The sequence below is a fragment of the Notechis scutatus genome, chromosome 3 (genome assembly GCF_049901735.1).
Source record: "Notechis scutatus isolate UNSWTSFEM ecotype Mainland chromosome 3, rNotScu1.2, whole genome shotgun sequence".
NCBI classification, from domain to species: Eukaryota; Metazoa; Chordata; class Lepidosauria; order Squamata; family Elapidae; genus Notechis; species Notechis scutatus.
Genome location: NC_142011.1, coordinates 674062 through 693927, shown reverse-complemented (window position 1 = coordinate 693927; position 19866 = coordinate 674062). Strand labels below are relative to the sequence as shown.

The 19866-nt window shown below is 46.7% G+C and overlaps 1 protein-coding gene across 1 annotated transcript in view; it reads left to right on the top strand.

Annotated features, from left to right (window-relative positions):
* Nucleotides 1-19267, top strand: part of LOC113431685 (papilin-like) — a 32213-nt gene extending 12946 nt beyond the window's left edge. The window contains exons 4-10 of the mRNA XM_087959021.1: nt 8557-8947; nt 9414-9457; nt 10950-11079; nt 13324-13500; nt 16573-16743; nt 17792-17959; nt 19116-19267. Coding sequence (XP_087815147.1) covers nt 8557-8947; nt 9414-9457; nt 10950-11079; nt 13324-13500; nt 16573-16743; nt 17792-17959; nt 19116-19126 — 1092 coding nt within the window. The 3' untranslated portion in view covers nt 19127-19267. The remainder of the gene's footprint in view (nt 1-8556; nt 8948-9413; nt 9458-10949; nt 11080-13323; nt 13501-16572; nt 16744-17791; nt 17960-19115) is intronic.
* The last annotated feature ends 599 nt before the right edge of the window (nt 19268-19866 follow it).

Here is a 19866-nt window from a genome sequence, read left to right as displayed (position 1 = left end):
GGGGGCCATCTTGCAACCCTTGTCTGCCACCTTTAACTGATTGACGTCATTGTCCTCATTCTCTTCCTCTTCCTCCTCAATGCTTTCTTTCAGTTCTGTTTCCTCATGGTGCACAGATGCTGTCTTCCTCAAATTCAGTGGGCTGCTCAATTGTTGTATCTCCTGCCTCAATTTGGCCGATGACTCTGTGGCATGGGCTTCCTCTAGTGCCAACTGTAGGGTGAGTGTTGGCCAGGCTAGTAGGCACTGGTGTAGCTTTAGATTTCTCACACTGCAGACCAGCCTGTTGTGGTTAGCTGGCAGCAGGTGCGGATGGTGGAGGAGAGCGAGGACTTGGAGGAGGGGCCGGGATCATCAGGAAGTGGACTGCTGCCTTCAGGGATGGTGGGGGCTGGCAGCAGTGATGAGGAGGTTCCAGAAGAGCCTGTGCTAAGTGCGCGTGAGTGCAGGATGATTCATAGAAGAGAACAGCTGAAGCTGCACAGATGACTCGGGAGTAAGGATGCCCCTCCCTCCAGGGAATGTAAGCCTGGTTTTGCAAAGGCAAAAACGTTCGAAGGACTCAGTGTTGTGATTAAAGGCTCTGATTTATTTGAAGACTTCTGCCAAGGTTTTTCTAATTGGACTAATTGGCTGCAAGCCATCTGTTATCTACAAAGAGGTTTATCTGTAGATTGAAGCCGTGAAAGTTTGAGTTACTGAGTTTATCTGTGTTTGCTCTCGGGGAACCTGGCTGGGTCAGAACACAGCCTGTCCATGAGCACCTCATTCGGGTCATGCAATTCACAAGAAATGGCTGCTGCCTGGAGTGCTGCCATATATTTATTGATGGATTTGGCCTCGGCCTGGTTCCGATGGTAGAATGTGTGCCAGGGGGCGATGCAGGAGGGTCTCGGTGCATAGTGCTCCTCCTGCAATTTTTCTTGTAGTGTGTCCCATGATACTGTCTGCAAGGGTTGTGGAGCGACGAGGGCTCTTGCCGTAACGAAGACCCCCGTGACACAGTAACTTAGGAATAGCGCCCATTTATGGTTGTCCATGATGTTTGTAAAGTTGTTGGCTTCCAAGATGCACTCAAAGCAGACGATGTAAGCATCCCACGTTTCTGATGCTGGATTGAATAGTGTGAACGGCAGAGGTGTAGCCATCTCCACTAGCTCCGTGTGCTCGACGTTGTGGCCATGTTCCTTCAGGCTTCTGCAGTGGTTCATGCGGTTCTTGTTTCCATCTGATCCCACCTTCGTCGCCAGTGTTAAATTGGGCGATGGATGGACAAAGAGCCGGCAGTTGCAACAGCGTCTTTATTCAGCAACAAACAGTAACTAGGAGTTCCATCGTGTCATCTAATCTGGCTGCAGGCTCTCTTTTATAGAGAGCTGTCAGCCATTAGCCAACAGATTTAAACTATTTTCCCATGTGTTGGGCAGAACAGAGGGGAAACTCCTGTCCGTGCATGTGCATACACAACACTTAACTTTTATGGTCATTTTCTATTGTGAGAACATTAAAAATAAAATTATGTTGCTTGCTATCAAAGAAAAAATATATATCTACCTCTATCCTCATACATAACACACATATACACATGCTATATACATACATACATACACATACACCACACAAGTGGATAGATAGATAGATAGATAGATAGATAGATAGATAGATAGATAGATAGATAGATAAATAATGGATGGACAGATGGCGATAGATAGATAAATAGATAGATGATAGATAAATAGATAGATAGATAGATAGATAGATAGATAGATAGATAGATAGATAGATAGATAGATAGATAGATAGATAGATAGATAGATAGATAGATAGATAGATAGATAGATAGATAGACAGACCCTAACATATAAATACACATAAATGTTAATCACTCTCCACCTTGAATACATAGCAGAAGGAGGAAACTTGAGAGTTCACAAAGTTGATGCTACATGGAATAAAACGGTGATTGAATCTGGAGGCTCTTGGGGTACCCCAAAGCCCCCTCCCAAAGGAAAGAAGGAAACCAGGACGTGAAGGGGAGATGCAGCGTCCCAGACAATCCTGAAGACCCAGATCAAGCATCGCTTCTGGTGTCCAGCCCAGAGCTGACCCCGAAGGAACCGGCTGGGCTTTGGGGGGAAGGAAGTGGGCAGCGGGGATGCAGCTCCAGCTGGCAAGGTCTCATCCCGGATGCACGGAGAGGCTTCGGCGCTAAAAGGCCCAGAGATGGGATCTTGCTTGCTCTGGGGGTCCAACTCCAGGAGAATCTCTCATCCTTGGAATCTTCTATTCTGCAGAAAAACCCAGGGTGTGTATGTATCGGGACTTTTTTCCCCTTCATTAAATCAGAGGTGGGCATGGCCAGGATGTGACGCATCCAGCCCGTGGACTGTGATTTTCATAGGTCTGCTCTAGACGAGCCAAACCCAATTCCTGCAACACTTTTGCATTTCCTACTTTAACCTTCTCTTGAACCAAATACACATAAAAACCCCTTGGTCAACTCTACTGTTCCCGTCAAGATCACCCAGTGCCCATTTATGAGCAGATCCAGCCCACTAATTTCATTAGGGACACCACGGCAGCTGAGTTCAAACTCAACAGAATTTGTACAATCGCTGGTACTTAGACACAGCCTCCTGTTTTTATATAAATTGTTTAATTGTTTAATTGTTATTTAAGACAAACATAGACAAACAAAACATAAAAACATCAAGCCATCTTCCATATATATACATACAGTGTGTCGATTGGTTTACAAATGGTTTTGTGCTTCCACTTCGTAGTCTTCAATTACAATTACATTGTATATATTCTCATATTGTCAATCAAATATTCCTAAATACATTAATATCATTATTAATCAATCATTTGACTATACTATTATTCATTCATGTTTTACAAGATAATCCATATTTTATTTAATTTGTTTTGTGACAGTTCATATTATCATATCAGATCTATCCTACAATGATTTTGCAGATATAATAAAAAAAATACATTTTTATATATTCATTATGTTCTAAAAATCTACATATTTCATTACCATGTTTTATTGTCTAACCATTGATAGAATAGATCCCAAATTTTATAAAATTGTTTATCTTTTTGTTCTCTGATTTCAAATATCAATCTACTCATTTCAGCACATTCCAATATTTTCTTAATCATTTCCTCCTGTGATGGTACTTTCTCATTTTTCCAGTTTTTGGAAAATACAATCCTAGCCGCTGTTAATACATTTACAATCAAGTATTTCAATTCTTTACTATATATTTCAGGTAAAATTCCCAGTAAAAATATCTCTGGTTTCAAGTCTATATGCTTTTTTGTCATTTTTTCCAACCATGTGTGGATTTTAGTCCAATATTTTTTGGCATCTGCACAAGTCCACCACATATGGTAATATGAGCCAGGTACTTGATGACATTTCCAACATTTTTCAGGTTTATTCTTGAACATTCTTGCTATTCTTGTCGGGGGGGAAATGCCACCTGTAAAACATCTTATACAAATTTTCTTTATATGCAGTTGACATTGTCATTTTATAGTTTTGAGACCACAATTTTTGCCATTTCTCTAGATCAATCCCATATCCAAAATTCTTCCCCCAAGCAATCATAGTTTCTTTAACTTGTTCTTCTTCTAGTTTAATTTCTAATAGATATCCATACAATTTTTTAATCACCTTTTCATCAGTACCTGTCAAAATCTTATCTAAGTCAGTCAGTTTATCATAGAAACCTTCTGTTTTAGAATCTTTATCATACCTTGAATGTATTTGCGCATATGAAAACCAATTCATCTTTATACCTTGTTCTTCTAATTTTTGCATAGATTTAAGTTCACCCTTTTCATTCAATATTTCACCATATTTAACTGTTTGTTCCTTTTTGTATATTATAGGATAAGAAAAAGCTTCAATAGTCGATAGCCAGACTGGAATTTTCAAATAACATTGCCTTTTAGTCTTCTCCCAGTAGCCCTGTGTTTTAGTTCCTTTATACCATAAAAAAGCATGCCACCCCAACAACAGACCATGTCCTAGTGTCAACAATCTAGCATTTCTTAATGTTATCTATTCCTTAACCCACATCAAATTTGTAGCTTGGTAGTACAACTCCCAATTAGGCAAACCAAATCCTCCTCTTATTCTAGCATCTTGCAAAAGTTTTAATTTTATTCTCGCTTTCTTACCTTGCTATATGTATTTCAACACAATTTTATTTAAATCTTCAAAATAATCTTTTCCAAGCCTAATTGGAATTGTTTGAAACAAATATAAAATTCTAGGTAATGTATTCATCTTGATTGTTGATATTCTCCCTATTAATGACAGTTGTAAATTTTCCCATTTTGCCAAATCTAGCGCTATCTGCTGCTTAAGTTTAATACAGTTATTCTCTTTTAGTGTACTACATCTTGCTGTCAAATGTATCCCCAAGTACTTCATCTTATTCATCACCTGGATTTTTAATACATCCGCCAGTTCTTCCTTTTGTCTTGATAACATATTCTTTGTCAAGATCTTTGTTTTGTCTTTGTTTATTTTCAAACCAGCCACCTTCCCATATACCTCTATCTTTTCTATCAATATTAATGCTGTTTCTAGTGGGTCTTCTAAGATGAAAGCCAGATCATCTGCAAATGCTTGCAATTTAAATTCTTCTTTTTTAATTTTCATCCCTTTTATGTCCTTTTCTTCTCTAATATTTCTGTTTAGCACTTCCAAGGTTAACACAAACAACAAAGGTGACAGTGGGCACCCTTGTCTTGTTCCTTTTCTTATATCGATAGAGTCCGTTAATTCTCTCTCTATCATTACCTTTGCTGTTTGCTTATGATATATAGCTTCTATTGCTTGGATGAATTTTTTACCAAAACCCATCTGTTCCAGCTGTAATAACATGAATCGCCAATTCACATTATCAGATGCCTTCTGTGCATCTAGAAATATCAGAGCCATTTGTTTTTCAGGGTGTGCTTCGTAGTATTCCAAAGTGTCCAAAATTACTCTCATATTGTCTTTAATTTGTCTCTTTGGCAGAAATCCATTTTGGTCAGAGTGAATAAAATTATTTAGGTATTTTTTAAGTCTTTCTGCCAATATTGAAGCAAAAAATTTATAATCTGCATTTAGTAGGGAAATAGGTCTGTAATTCTTGATTTGTAATGGGCCGGCCTTCTCTTTTGGGATAAGTGTAATATAAGCTTCTGACCATGATTTAGGTATCTTCTTCTTTGACATAACTTCATTCATAACTTCTAGCAATGGAAGATTCAACAATTCTTGTAGTGTTTTATAAAATTCCGCCGGAAGTCCATCTGGGCCTGGTGCCTTTCCATTATTTTGCTTCTTAAGTGCTTCAGTTAACTCCATCGTCGTTAAATTACTTTCTAACATTATTTCAATCTCTTTAGGTATCTGGGGTAGATTAGCATTCTGTAAGTACTGTTTAACTCTTTCCTCATCAATATTCTCTTGTGTGTATAGTTTCCCATAATAGTCTCGTATAATTTCCTTCTTCTCTTTACTACCATAGCAAACTTGGCCTTGGTCATCTATTAATTGCAATATTTTCCTTGATTCTTTCTCCTTTCTCAGTTTATATGCTAACCATCTACCTGGTTTATTCGCATCTTCAAAGTAGTTCTGTTTCGTGCCTCTAATTTTCTGTGCTAATTCTTCTTTTTCCATTAATCCCGTTTTATGTTTAATTATATCCATTTTGAAGTTAATGTCCTTTTTCTGTGGCATTTTCTGTAAGTCTTTTTCAAGTCCTTTATACTGCTGTTTGTGTTGTCCACGTAGGTTTTTCAATTCCGTGAACAAGAACGTCTCTCTACGGGACATCCTCAGGGGCAGCCATGTCACAAGGATAAATTCTTTCAGCCTGATGACCTCTAAGCAATGAGGGGCCCTATTCTCCAAAGCGCCTGAAGGCAGGATGAGAAGCAGAGGGTGGGATCCGATCCAGGAGAGAAGCAACCTGAGAGGGAGAACAATTAACCGGTGGGACTGTTTGCCTCCAGAAGGTGTGGGGGCTCCGTCACTGGAGGCTTTTAAGGAGGGACTGGACAGCCATTTATCTGGAATGGTCCAGGGAGGAGTGGACGTAAGGCTTGTGGACTTCAACGCCCAGGATTTCCCAGGCAGCATGGGGAGCATGTGGGAATTCTGGGAGCTGACCTTCACAAGCTTTAAAGTTCCAAAGTCAGACGGCCCTGGTATATGGTGGCAAGAAAGGTTGTAAAATGGACAGCCATTTATCTGGAATGGTCCAGGGAGGAGTGGACGTAAGGCTTGTGGACTTCAACGCCCAGGATTCCCCGGGCAGCATGGATAGCATGTGTGAATTCTAGGAACTGAACTTCACAAGCCTTAAAGTTCCTGCTCAAGCAGGGGTTGGACTAGAAGACCTCCAGGGTCCCTTCCAACTCTATTATTCTATCTGCTAACACCTGTGTTCAAGTGGAGCTCATGAGAATCCCCCAGTGTTTGGCCCCTGAAGGTATCCCAGACCTTTTGAGCATGAGTGCCATTGACCTCTGTATGCTTGTTGTAGGTGCCATGTCTAAGGACCAGCAATTGTACAAATTCTGTTGTGATTGAGCTCAGTTGCCGTGGTGTGCTCCATAAAATTAGTGGGCTGGATCCGCTCATAAACAGGGCACTGGGTGATCTTGACGGGAACTCTACAGTTGACCAAACTCAAAAACTAAACTCTTCCATCTTGCCTGGAAGAAGAGAATTCCCCACCAACTGAATTTGGGTACTAGAATCCGGATTGTTCCTATGAGGAGAATGAACCTTGTGCTGTCCAGACAGTTTAGAGTTAATGGGATTTGGGATAGTTAGTTAGGAATTGTGAGCTGTCCCCTTAAGGGAATGCATCATGGTAAATGTAGTTAAGGTATCCTGGGAAATGTAGTCCATGTCATGTGGTCAGATCTGTAATCCTCATTGGTCACTAAACTGACCCTTGTTGGGTTGGGGGAGGCTCCCTCACTTTTGCCTGAAGCCATTACCATGCGGCTGCTTCAATCATCATGGGGTTGAGACCTTATTATCTTCCTACACTACAATGCAGATATGCAAAGGATTGGACATTAAGAAGAACCTCATCATAAATGTGAGTTGACAGGATGCCTGATGAACCAATAAAAAAGACTTTGTATGGATGCTTTGTGGAGTTGATCTGTCTGCTTTATGCCATCCAAATATTAATAAGCAAAACAGTAGGAAGATAATTTAATCTTGATTCCTGGAAGCAGTAAAAAGATAAAGATAAAATAGAAAGATAAAGACAAAGGTATTTTGAAGCCAGGAGTAAATGTTCATGCTATTCCTTTGTTCCTCAAACCTATTTATCATGGCTGCAGGAAGGGGCAAATTCACCCCCCTTTTCTCTTCAGCGAAAGAAGTGCTGTGTCTCAAATTACAACTCCTAACTCAGAAAGAACCAATCTGCAAAACAAAGGGAAGGGCCAGGTATTCCTCATCCATCCCTGTATTCATCCAATTACAAACCCTTTCCAAATGCAATGCAAAAGTTTTATAAATCTTGCTGGTATTTCTAGAAAGGAAAACTAATTTTGCCCTGCTCATTCCAGCTGAAAGACTTCGCATTTCTTCTGCTCTCCACTGCTTCGAAACGGCAATTTAGAGGGACCCTTTTCTCCTCTGGCCATTTTATTGGGGGTCGTAATTCATTACCGACAAACTGTCTTCAAAGCAAAGGAGCCCCCGCAAGACACAAGGCTAATTCAAGCAGCTATATGAACAAAGGAGCAATTCCTTTTTGATCAAAAACCTAGAGTTTATCCATCTTTACTAAAACATTTAACAGTATAACTCTGCATGCAACCTTTGGAGTGCTGTACCTTTGGAGTGTTGAATTCGTTTGATGATTTTCTCTTCCAGCGAGGAAACAGTAAATTCCTCTGGGGCTCACCCCCCCCCCCGCCCCCACACACACACACACACACACACACACACACACAGAGAGAGAGAGAGACTTAAGCAAAGCAGCCCACAGCACCATCTGGTGGTCTAAGAGAATTCAAAGAAATTTTCACAAGAAGTAGATTAACTTTTCCAAATTTAACCAGTGTTTAACCAACGAAAATTCCTCTTTTTTAATTATTGCGGCAACATTAAGCAACTTAATGCAAGGTTCCAGTACTACCTGCAGCCTAACCTGTGCTTAGCAACAGTGTCTTCCAGACCTAGCAAGCAACACTAACAGGCAACCCTGCGTTTTGCTCTCACGTCTTCAGACTCAGCAACGCCTACTATAGCGCCCACTTGTGTAGCAAGCATGCAATGCACCCTAAAAGCAGCCATATTGTGCAGCGCCACCTACATGCTCAAGTACTACATTTTCCAAAATTCACCTTTGCCAATTTGAAGCATGGCAACTTCTTCAGCCATGACAGATGTCCCTGAAGTACCAGAGGACTCGAACCCTCCACCCACCCTAGATGTAAACGTGGAGCATGGTTCCCAAAACCCTCATCCGGACATCCAAACCTCCGAAGACATGGTGATACCTCAAGAAAACCTACGACCTCAGATGGCATAGGAAGCATACCTCACCCGCGGTGGCACGCTTCAAAGAGGATTGGGCCAGGCAGTATCGCCGTCATGCAGATGCATGGATGGAGCTGGTAAGGATCTGCAATACCCCCCAAAGCAAGTTGCCCCTCAAGAGCCTCCTACTAATGCAGAAAGAGATAGAGGAGCATCTCACACGGTGGAGAGACAGTGAAAGTAAGCTCAAGTTGAACCTGGAAGACCCAGAGCTCCAAGAACACATTCAATGGTTCGAGGAGGTGCACAAAGAGTGCGAAGACTGCATCCGGGAAGAGAAAAACTCCCTCCAGGCCGCGCTCTTCGATGCGCTACAGGAGGAACAAATACCAAGGGAGAAGGCCACATACGACATAGGTCTTCAATCAATCCTGATTGGTCACTAAATTGACCCTTGTTGGGTTGGGGGAGGCTCCCTCACTCTTGCCTGAAGCCATTACCATACGGCTGCTTCAATCATCGTGGGGTTGAGACCTTAGGATCTTCCTACACTACAATTCAGATATGCAAAGGATTGGACATTAAGAAGAACCTCATCATCCATGTGAGTTGACAGGATCCCTGATGAACCAATAAAAAAGACTTTGTATGGATGCTTTGTGGAGTTGATCTGTCTGCTTTATGCCATCCAAATATTAATAAGCAGAACAGACCTGAATCTGAAAATGGGCAGCACCAAAGGTTGAGCCCACTGGGGTGGGAGAGGAAGGGGTCCTATCTAGTGACCAGCCAGGCTGCAACTGGGAGTTGTGAAGTGGCCCAGGAGGAAGAGATCCAGAACCCCACTACTCCTCCATGAGATCTCCCCTCGTGCTTCCCACAGATCAGGGCATCTTCCCACTGCAGCCTCTGATGCCGCCTTGGGAGGTGAGACTGCCCACTGGACCCATAAGTTGAGGGTGGAGTTGGGAAGAACCGGGATATGTGTGAGGGTGGGGGAGTTTAAGAGACATGGGGGATACATTTGAAATACAGTTTTGGAATTAATGATAACAAAATTCTTCCTGTGGAAAAATACATTTGATTTTAAAAATAGTGATGAAAAACTGGAAAATTGGACTAGAAAGAAGTAAACGGAACTAAACTTTACAATGAGCCACGGTGGCGCAGTGATTAGAGTGTAGTATTGCAGGCCACTTCTGCTGACTACAGATTGCCTGCAATTTGGCAGATCAAAATTCACCAGGCTCAAAGGTGACTCCGCCTTCCCTCCTTCCCAGGTGTGTAAAATGAGGACCCCGACTGTTGGGGGCAAAAGGCTGACTCTGGTGAAACCATTTAGAAAGGGCTGGAAAGTAGCATATAAGCATATTGCTAATTTAGAGGACACTTAATTTTTGTTACTTTCTCTGTTGGAAGAGGGGGGGGGGGGGGGAAAAAGGTAAGGGGAAAGAAATTTTGTGGGGGGGGGGAGGGGGGGGTATTTGTGGGGGGGGGGGGAGGGAGGGGGGGGGGGGGAAGGTGGTTTTTGGGAAATGTAATGGTGGGGTTTTTTGGGGTATTGAGGGGATGTGTATCCTTTCTTTGGATAGGGGGGGGGGGGCCGGGTGGGAAGGGGGGGGGGGGGAGGGGGGGGGGGGGGGGGGGGGAGGGGGATTTGGTGGTGGGGGGGATTTTTGGGCTATTTGGGACACATTAGTTTATCATAATTTTTTAAAAAAAAAAATATTAATGATTAAATAGGAAAAAAAAGTGGGAGAAAATTAGGGTATTTTACGGGGGAGCGGGGGGGGGGGGGGGGGGGGGGGAAGGAAAAAGGGGAAAGTAAGGAGGAGGGGATTTGGGGGGTGGGGGGGGGGGGGAGAAGGGTTGACCGGTCTTGTTTTTTTTGTTTTTTTTTTTTTTTTTTTTTTTTTATTTGTCCTTTGTTTTTGTTTTCACAATTTGGATTTTTTTTTTTTTTTTTTTTAATAAATGGGAAAAAAAAAAAAAAAAAAAAATTCCAAAACGGGCTTGTTAAAAGGTTTGAAAACTTTTCTGAGGGAGAAAAAGAAAAGAAATTAATTTCTGCAACGTTATTTGACAGGACAAAAGATCAAAATCGTTCAAAGTAAAAACCAGACTAAGCACTGGGAAATGCTGACTTCTAGTCTCTCCTTGGCCCTGAAAGTGGCTGGGTGACTCTGAGCCAATCACCAGGAGATGGGAGTTGTAGTCCACGGAGCCCTCCCGGCCACTCCGCCAGCCGACCTTTCCCGCCGGAGCCCCGGGAGACGAAACCTTCCCCGCAGGAGCCATCCGGAGGCGCGGGGCGGAGGGGCGGGGGCGGGCAGGTCTCCCAGCCCGGCCCTACGGAGGGGGGGGGAGGGCCGGGCTGGGAGACCCGCCCGCACCCCGTGGGGGGTGATGGGCGCCGGAGTGGAGTCGGAGGCGGCTCAGTCGCCCAACCATCGCCATGAGGTCCGCTCGCAGCCCCCTCCTGCTCCTCCTGCTCCTCTTGGCGGTCGCCTCTGCCGTCTGGGATGCTCTGTACGTCGCTTCCGAAAAATGTGAGTGGGGCGAGCGGTGCAGGGGATGGGGATGGTGCGAGGCGGAGGGGCCGTGGGATGCTCGGACCCCGAAAGTCCCAGAGAACCCCGTTCCGCACGGCTGGGAGCCCTGCAAAGAGCCCCGTCCTTCTGCTGCTGCCCCGGACACGGGAAGAGCCGCGGTCCTGCGTTGCTTCGGGAAGCCCTGGACGGGCGACGGGCGGGCTTTCTTCGGCTCCCCGTCGCGGCCTGTCGGGCTCCCGGCTGCCCAAGGACGCCGCCCACCTCGGGGCCATCGCCCTCCGGACGCCGTTCCGAAGGGGCGAAGCGGGGGGGGAGGTCCGGAATCGGCTCCTCGGGCAGAATCCCGGAGGAACTGGGAAACCGGGAGGAGACGTCGATGAACGGAGGTCCCCGCCTCTCCCACCCTCCACTCCCCGGCAAACGCTGCCCCCACCCGCGGCTTCTTTTAAGGCTCGATTGATTGATTGATTGATTGATTGATTGATTGATTGATTACATTTCCATGCCGCGCATCTCCCCTACGAGGTGACTCTGGGCAGATTACAGATTATGAAACCAAGTGAAAAATAATTACAGTATAATTCGACTATTCACACAATTAATTTTATTAAGATGATAACGTTAACACCCCGGAACGGAGCAGGGAGTTAAGAGGCTTGATACAAATATCGATAGAATTAGAGAAGCTAAGAGTTCGTAGGCTCTGGAAGGTCATCTAGTCCACCCTGTGCGGAGTGCAGGAAGCTCCCTGGCAGATGCCCCCCCAGCCCTGCTCAAACCCTCCAGGGCGGGAGAGCTCACTGCCTCTGAATGGGGTCCAGGCCAGAGTCAAGCAGCTGTCAGGATGCTCAAAGCTTCCCCTCCCCCACCTTGATCTCCCCCCTTGCTGCTTCCCAAGGCTAAGTCACCTCCACACGTTCCCTCCTTCCAAGGCCCCCCAACTCCGGGCACCCTTTCTCCTTCCCTCCTGGGGGCCAAAGTCCTCCCTCGACTTCAGGCCACAGAACTGAGTGACACATGCTAGGTGTGAACCGAGCAGCCCCAAAGAGGGAAAGGGAATCGTGGCTTCTTCCCATCCAGAGTCTGTGCTTCTCTAGGGGTTTAGAGGGACTTGCAATCCAGAGATTCCCCACCCCTGCAATGCTCCTGGGGGGGAGCAAATCAGACCAGATCGACCAGTCCCCCCATTGCATTCAGGGGGTCCAGAAGAGGCTGAGCTGAGCTGAATTGGAAAACCTCTTTCAGTTCTGACGTCTCTTTCTGTGCACGAAGTAAACCGTCCAGATTAAACATAAAGATTTTGATCCCAATTTAGAAACCTGGTTCGGTTTGGAGAATCAAATGAATCTCCTTGAAACTGAAGCTCCCAACCAAAATCTAACCTTGTTGTTTTTTTGTATACTTGTTTCCTGGGTTATTCTTCCCCTGCTGTTTTTAACCACACACACACACAGAGACACACAGACACACAGATGCATGGCTATTTCTCCTTGCATAAACCTTGTCCTCAGAGCCTCTCCAAAAGAAACTGAGATTGGATGTGGCATTCCCAATTGGGAATTGGGATAGTTAAGTAGGGATTGGGAGCTGTCCCCTTAAGGGAATGCCTTATGGTAAATGTAGTTAATGCATCATGGGAAATGTAATTCATGTCATGTGGTCACATCTGTAATCCTGATTGGTCACAGAATTGACCCTTGATTGGGTTGGGGGAGTTTTTCTTCTCTCTTGCTTGGACCCCAGCACCCTGTTGGTGTTTCACCCTTTGCTCCTTCGTTATGGGATGAAGATCACTATAATTTCACACTATGAAGTCAGCTGTGCAAAGAATTGGACATTAGATGAATCTCGACATACCTGTGAGTTATACCTTGAGAATGTCTTGTGATCCAATAAAGAAACTTTGAAACAAAACCAGCCCAGAATCCAGAGGGATCCTCCCTGGGTCAAGAGACACTCCCGAAGACCCCGGGGCTCTGGATGCAAACTCTATTAGGGCGGAGGTCTCCAACCTGGGCAACTTTAGGACCTGTGGACTTCAACTCCCATAATACCTCAGCCAGTTAAAGTTCTAACTCCCCAGGAATTGAAGTCCACAAGTCTTAAACTTGCCCAGGTTGGAGACCCCAGGGTTAAGGGGCTGCTCTATACATACATACACACACACACACACACACACACACACCTAGAGCACCTACAACTGAGCCAAGGTTTGAGTTTCTGAATCTCCTCCCTTGCTAGACTTCAAAACATGCGCCACCTTGCCCGACTATTCCAAACAGTGCAGGAAGCCTGAAGGACGGTTTTTCCACAACTTCACCTCCAAGATCTGTGAGCCTTTCAGGTTCTACGGCTGCGCCGGGAACGAGAACCACCACCCCACTAGGAAGGAATGCGAGGAGGCCTGCATACCGCCTGGTGAGCCCCGGCGGAGGAGGGCGTGTGAGAAAGGGGCAGGGGCCATAGGGATCCTGGGGGGCGGGCTGAGGAGCAGCAACGGGCTGCGTGAGGGGCGCTTCCCAGAGCCCATGGGAGGGTTCTGCCCCCTGAGCCCCCACTGAGAAGCCCCCCCCCTTTTCCTCACCCATCGGGGCAGCCCTTCTGAGGGGATAGGTGGAAGGCTGGGGTCCTGTAGAGACTGGGACTCAAGCCATGGGGGTTGCAGGGGGCTTCACCGGCCATTGGCCTGAACCCAGGGCCCGCCTGGCAAGCAGCGCAAACTCAGAGGCTTCCTTTCAAGAAGGGGGGGCTGAAGGGAGGGGGGGTCCCTGAGACAGGCAGGCAGGTAATGCTTTGGTGGGGAGGGGAGGCAGAGTCCCCAGTCTCTGATGCCTTCCTTCCTAACCCTTGCAAAATACTTCGTTCTCCTTGGAGAGGGGTGGGTGCTAATTTTCCATCCTTCCTTCCTTCCCTCCTCCCTGCCTCCTTTCTTTTTTCCTTCCTCCCTTCCCCCCCTTATGTCCTTCGTTCCATCCATCCTGCCTGCCTGCCTGCCTCCCCCCCTCCTCCCTCCGTCCCTCCCCCTTTCCTTCCTTCCTGCCTGCCTGCCTTCCTTCCATCCTCCCTCCCTCCTGCTTTCCTTCCTTCCTTCCTTCCTTCCTTCCTTCCTTCCTTCCATCCTCCCTCATTCCTTTCTTTTTCCTTCCTCCCTTCCCACCTTATCTCCTTCATTCCTTCCATCCTGTCTGCCTTCCTCCCTCCCTCTCCCCTTTCTTTCCTTCCTTCCTTCCTTCCACCCTCCCTCCCTCCCGCCTTCCTGCCTGCCTGCCTGCCTTCCATCTTCCCACCCGCCCTCTCTGCCTTCTTCCCTCCTTCCTTTCTGCTTTCCTTCCTTCCTGCCCTCCTTCCTTCCATCCATCCTCCCTTTTAAATTCTTCGGATCAATCTTTGTAAACAGCAGTGGCTCATGCCTAATATTTCATAGTAGAATCACAGACAACGATCTAATACACATTGAATTCACAAAAAAATAACGTCGAAAAAGCACTACGTAGTCTAAAACCATCTCTATCTATTGGACCTGCCTCCTTCCGTCTCTGCCTTCTTCCTTCCTTCCTTTCTGCCTTCCTTCCTTCCATCCATCCATCCTACCTCCCACCCACCCTCCCTCCCTTCTTCCTTCTTGCCTTCCTTCCTTCCCTCCCTCCCTCCTTCCTTTCATCCTCCCTTTTACATTTTTTGGCTCAGTCTTTGTAAATAGTAATGGCTCATGCCCAATATTTCCTACTCATACCACAAATAATTTCAATGGTCTAATACATATCGATTTTACAGAATACATTGTTGAAAAAGCACTGCGCAATCTAAAACCATCTCTATCTATTGGACCGGACGGAATATGTGCCTACTTCTTAAAAAAGCTATCCACTGCCATAGCCGAACCTCTAAGCATAATCTCTGAAAAATCTTTCAGGACCAGTTCTTTGCCAAAACTCTGGTCACAAGCCACGGTCATCCCCATCTTTAAAAAGGGAGACCCCAGCCTAGTTGAAAATTACAGTCCAATCATCTTATGCTGCGTCACCTGTAAAGTCATGGAATCAATTATTAATCAAACCATTATCCTCCACTTAGAGACAAACAACCTACTCTCCAATAAACAATTTGGTTTCAGAAAAAAACTATCCTGTAATCTGCAACTCTTACACTGCAAAAACATATGGACGACACAACTCGACCAGGGCAAAGCAATAGACGCGATCTACATAGACTTCTGTAAAGCCTTTGATTCAGTGGTACACGACAAACTACTCCTAAAAATAAAATCCTATGGTATCTCTGGACAACTGAATAACTGGATAGAAGCATTCCTGTCAAACAGACAACAAATGGTCAAAATTGGGAGCGTCCTATCAAATTCAGTACCTGTCAATAGTGGTGTTCCCCAAGGCAGTGTTCTAGGACCAACTCTCTTCATACTCTACATAAACGACCTCTGTGATCATATTAAGAGCAATTGCGTTCTCTTCGCTGACGATGTAAAGCTGTTCAATACCACAGACAATACTGCTACCCTACAAAAAGAACTTGACTATGTATCAGAATGGTCAAACAAATGGCAACTTCAAATCTCAACAAATAAATGCTCTGTCTTACATATTGGCAAAAAAAAATCAGAAAATAAAATACAAGCTGAATAGTCAAGATCTTGTTGATGACTCAAGCTCTGTAAAGGACCTTGGAATACTCACCTCTAATGATCTAAGTGCTAGAGCCCACTGCAACTACATAGCCAAAAAGGCATTAAGAGTTGTTAACCTAATCCTACGTAGCTTTTTCTCTGGTAATATCACACTACTAACTAGAGCATACAAAACATTTGCTAGACCAATTCTCGAATACAGCTCATCGGTCTGGAATCCGCATTGCATATCAGACATTAATGCAATCGAGAGAGTCCAGAGATATTTCACAAGAGTCCTCCACTCCTCTACTTGCAACACAATACCCTATGCCTCCAGACTTGAAATTTTAGGCTTAGACAACTCAGAACTACACCGCCTTTGGTCCAACCTAAGTGTAATACACAAAATTATCCATTGCAATGTCCTACCCATCAATGAATATTTCAGCTTCAACCATAACAACACAAGAGCAAGCAATAGATACAAACTCAAGGTAAACTGCACCAAACTCGATTGCAGGAAATACGACTTCAGCAACAGAGTGGTCAATGTCTGGAATCCTCTACCTGACTCTGTGGTTTCTTCCCCAAACCCCACAAACTTTAACCTTAGACTGTCTACTATCGACCTCACCCCTTTCCCAAGAGGTCTGTAAGGGGGCATGCATAAGCGCACCAATGTGCCTACCGTCCCTGTCCTAATGTTCCCTTTTTATTCGTATCCATTTCATGTATTCATAAGCATGCTTATACTTATATCTGTTATCTAATACATGCTTGACAAATAAATACATTAAAAAAAAAAAAAAACATCCATGTAGCTGCCCACCTGATGCCCCCCTCTGTCCCGTCCTTTCCCCCTGCAGACCTCTGCCGGATGCCTCCTGATCACGGGCCTTGCAAGGAAAAACTACAACAACGCTGGTTTTACAACCCAAAGACCAAAAGGTGCAAGAGATTCACTTTCAAGGGCTGCAAGGCGAATGCCAACAACTTCAAAACACCTTTGGAGTGCCAAGAGAAGTGCCCCAAGGGAGGTGGGTGTGCGTTGCTGGGGGGGCTGCTGGCAACCAGCAGCTACTCAGAAAGGGGGGGCTGAAACAGGCAGGTAACGCTTGATGGGGGGGGGCGAAGAGTCCAGAATTAACACCCAAAACGAGAGATTCGCTGTATTTGTACCCCTCCAATCCTCACCTTAATGAGGTGCCTCCCAGTTCTGCTCCATTCATGCTCTGCACAGCAGAAGCACCTGCCCCTCCCCCTCACTTCCAGGGGGCTCCTGACTGAAAGAAAGTAAAAATACCCAAATTCAGCCTTCAGGAAAGGGGAGGGCTTGGGGGAGGGGGAGGGAAGACTCAGTCCCCACCCTGATTCCCTCCTTCTGTCCTCCCTCCCTCCCTCCCTCCTTCCTTTCTGCCTTCCTTCCATCCTCCCTCCTTTCCTCCTTCCTTCCTTCATTCCTTCCTTCCATCCTACCTACCTCCTTCCTTCCTTCCTTCCTTCCTTCCATCTCCCTCACTTCCTTCCATCCCCCTTCCTTCTTCCTCCCTCCTTCCTTCCATCCTCCCTCCCTTCCTCCTTCCTTCCTTCCTTCCATCCTCCCTCCCTCCCTCCTTCCTTCCTTCCTTCCATCCATCCTCCCTCCCTTCCTCCTTCCTTCCTTCCATCCTCCCTCCCTTCCTCCTTCCTTCCTTTCCTTCCATCTCCCTCACTTCCTTCCATCCTCCCCTCCTCCCTCCCTCCCTCCTTCCTTCCTTCCTTCCATCCTCCTTCCCTTCCTCCTTCCTTTCCTTCCATCTCCCTCACTTCCTTCCATCCTCCCTCCCTCCCTCCTTTCTTCCTTCCTTCCATCCTCCCTCCCTTCCTCTCCTTCCTTCCTTCCATCCTCCCTCCCTTCCTTCCTTCCTTCCTTTCCTTCCATCCTCCCTCCCTCCCTTCCTCCTTCCTTCCTTTCCTTCCATCTCCCTCACTTCCTTCCATCCTCCCTCCCTCCCTCCTTCCTTCCTTCCTTCCACCCTCCCTTTTGAAACATCTATACAGCTGCCCACCTGATGCCAACCTCTAATCCCCTCCCCCCCCCCGCAGACATCTGCAGGCTGCCTCCTGATCGCGGGCCTTGCAAGGAGAAAATGCAGCGCTGGTTTTACGACCCAAAGAACAAAAGGTGCAAGAAATTCACTTTTACGGGCTGCAAGGTGAATGCCAACCACTTCAAAACACGTGCAGAGTGCCAGCGGAAGTGCCCCAAGAGAGGTCGGTGTGCATTGCTGGGGGAGGGGGGGCCTGACAGGTGGGAGGCCGTGTGGGAAGGAGCAGAAATTCCCACCTTGAGTGCGAGGGAGAGGAAGGGGGAAATGAGAGGTCCCCCCCTTTCACCGGCCGCCCTGCAGAAGGAGCCCCTCTCCTTGCTCCCTCTGCCCGAGATTCTGCTGCGGGATCCGTCCCTCTGTATTCTGTCCTCTATAATGACTGACTGAATGTATAAAGGCAGATAGATAACTCCACAAAGCATCCATACAAAGTCTTTTTATTGGTTCATCAGGCATCCTCAAGATAACTCACAGTTATGTCGAGATACATCTCAATGTCCAACTCTTTGCATAGCTGACTTTCTGGTGTAAAAGGATGGTAATCTCTTATCCCTTTCATCCCATAACGTAGGAGCAGGGGTAGAGATGCATGAGGCTGGGTTCAGGCAAGAGTGAAGAAACCTCCCCCAACCCACTAAGGGTCAACTCAGTGACCAATCAGGGTTACAGATGTGGCCACATGACATGAAGTACATTTCCCAGGATACCTTAACTCCATTTCCCATGATGCATTCCCTTAAGGGGACAGCTCCCAATTACTAACTAACGATACCAATTCCCATTAACTATAACTGGCGGGACTAGCACACTCTGGCCAAGAGGAGAAGGAGGACCCTGGATCTCTTGGCAAGGCTGTCTATCCTCTGGGACAGCATATCCCCTGCTCCACCCTCCCCGGCCCTTCAGCCTGCCCCAGGAGAGAGGCTGTTAAATATGCATGACGCCACATGTACATGAGCCTACGTCGTAGTGGCTGAAGTGTTACAGCCAGCGCTGGCCGCGTTTGTGTGCTTTTTGAATCCAGTTTGTAAATAAGAGTTTCTAGCATTCCTGAGTCCTGTTCCTTCCTGATCTGTGCCCATTTAACAGAGGGTCCGCTTCCCCCAGGGAGGGGGGGCTGGGGGACACCCCAAGGGAGGCACCTAGACTGGCCGGAGTGTCACAAAGGCCGAGGCTGGAGCAGAGCAGCCCCTCAGAGCGGGGGAGGGGGGGTCTCTCTGGTTCTTGGCCTGGCAAGAAGGGGGGATCTCTCCAATGCCTCTGCCCCCCCTGCAGCCCCCCAAGGAAGACCCTTCCTGAGGCCTCCTTCCCTTTTGCAGGAACTCCCTGAGGGCTCCGTGGACGGAAGCTCGGCCTGCTTTGTGCTGAACGGAGAGAGAGGCCGGTTCCGGAGAAGACCAGGCGCAGAAAGCCTCCAGGCGCCTTCAAGAGGGAGGGGGACATTCTGGAATAAATCCTTGCCCGAAGGAGACGGTGGTCTCAGGTGCTCTGTGTGTCTCTTTCCTGGCAAGGGGAAGGGGCACAGGCTGCCCCACCCTTCACTATTAAACACAGAATTTGCCACATCGGCCAGGCAGGTTTATGGTGGCCTCCATGCATCTCTGGGAAGTGAACCGATAAATACATAGATATGCCCACTTGCCGCAGCTCTGGCACACCTCTGCTGGGCACCCCCCTGGCTCCTCTGACCAGCCTTCCAAGTAAAGGACCCCCTGAAAGCAGAACCCCGAGGCAGGGAGGTTCCTCAAAGAACAGGTTTCTTGGAGACATCATATCGGCACAGTTGGTAGAAGCCGACTCTGAAAATTCCCACCAGTTTCAGCCTTTCTGCCTTGTGGCAACCATGAAGCAGCAGAAGATGGCGGCTTCAGCCAGGTTCGCTTCAGGGTTGACACCCCTCTTGCCCCCTTGCCAGGCATACAGAGGAGCGTGTGCCAATCCTACCCACCCAAGGAGCCAGCACAGACACAGGGGAAGGGGCTTTCTGGACTGTCTCCCCCTCTCCCTGCAGGAGCCGCCCATCTAGATCATAAACTAACCAAACAATAAAACACTCAGCCACAAAAATTA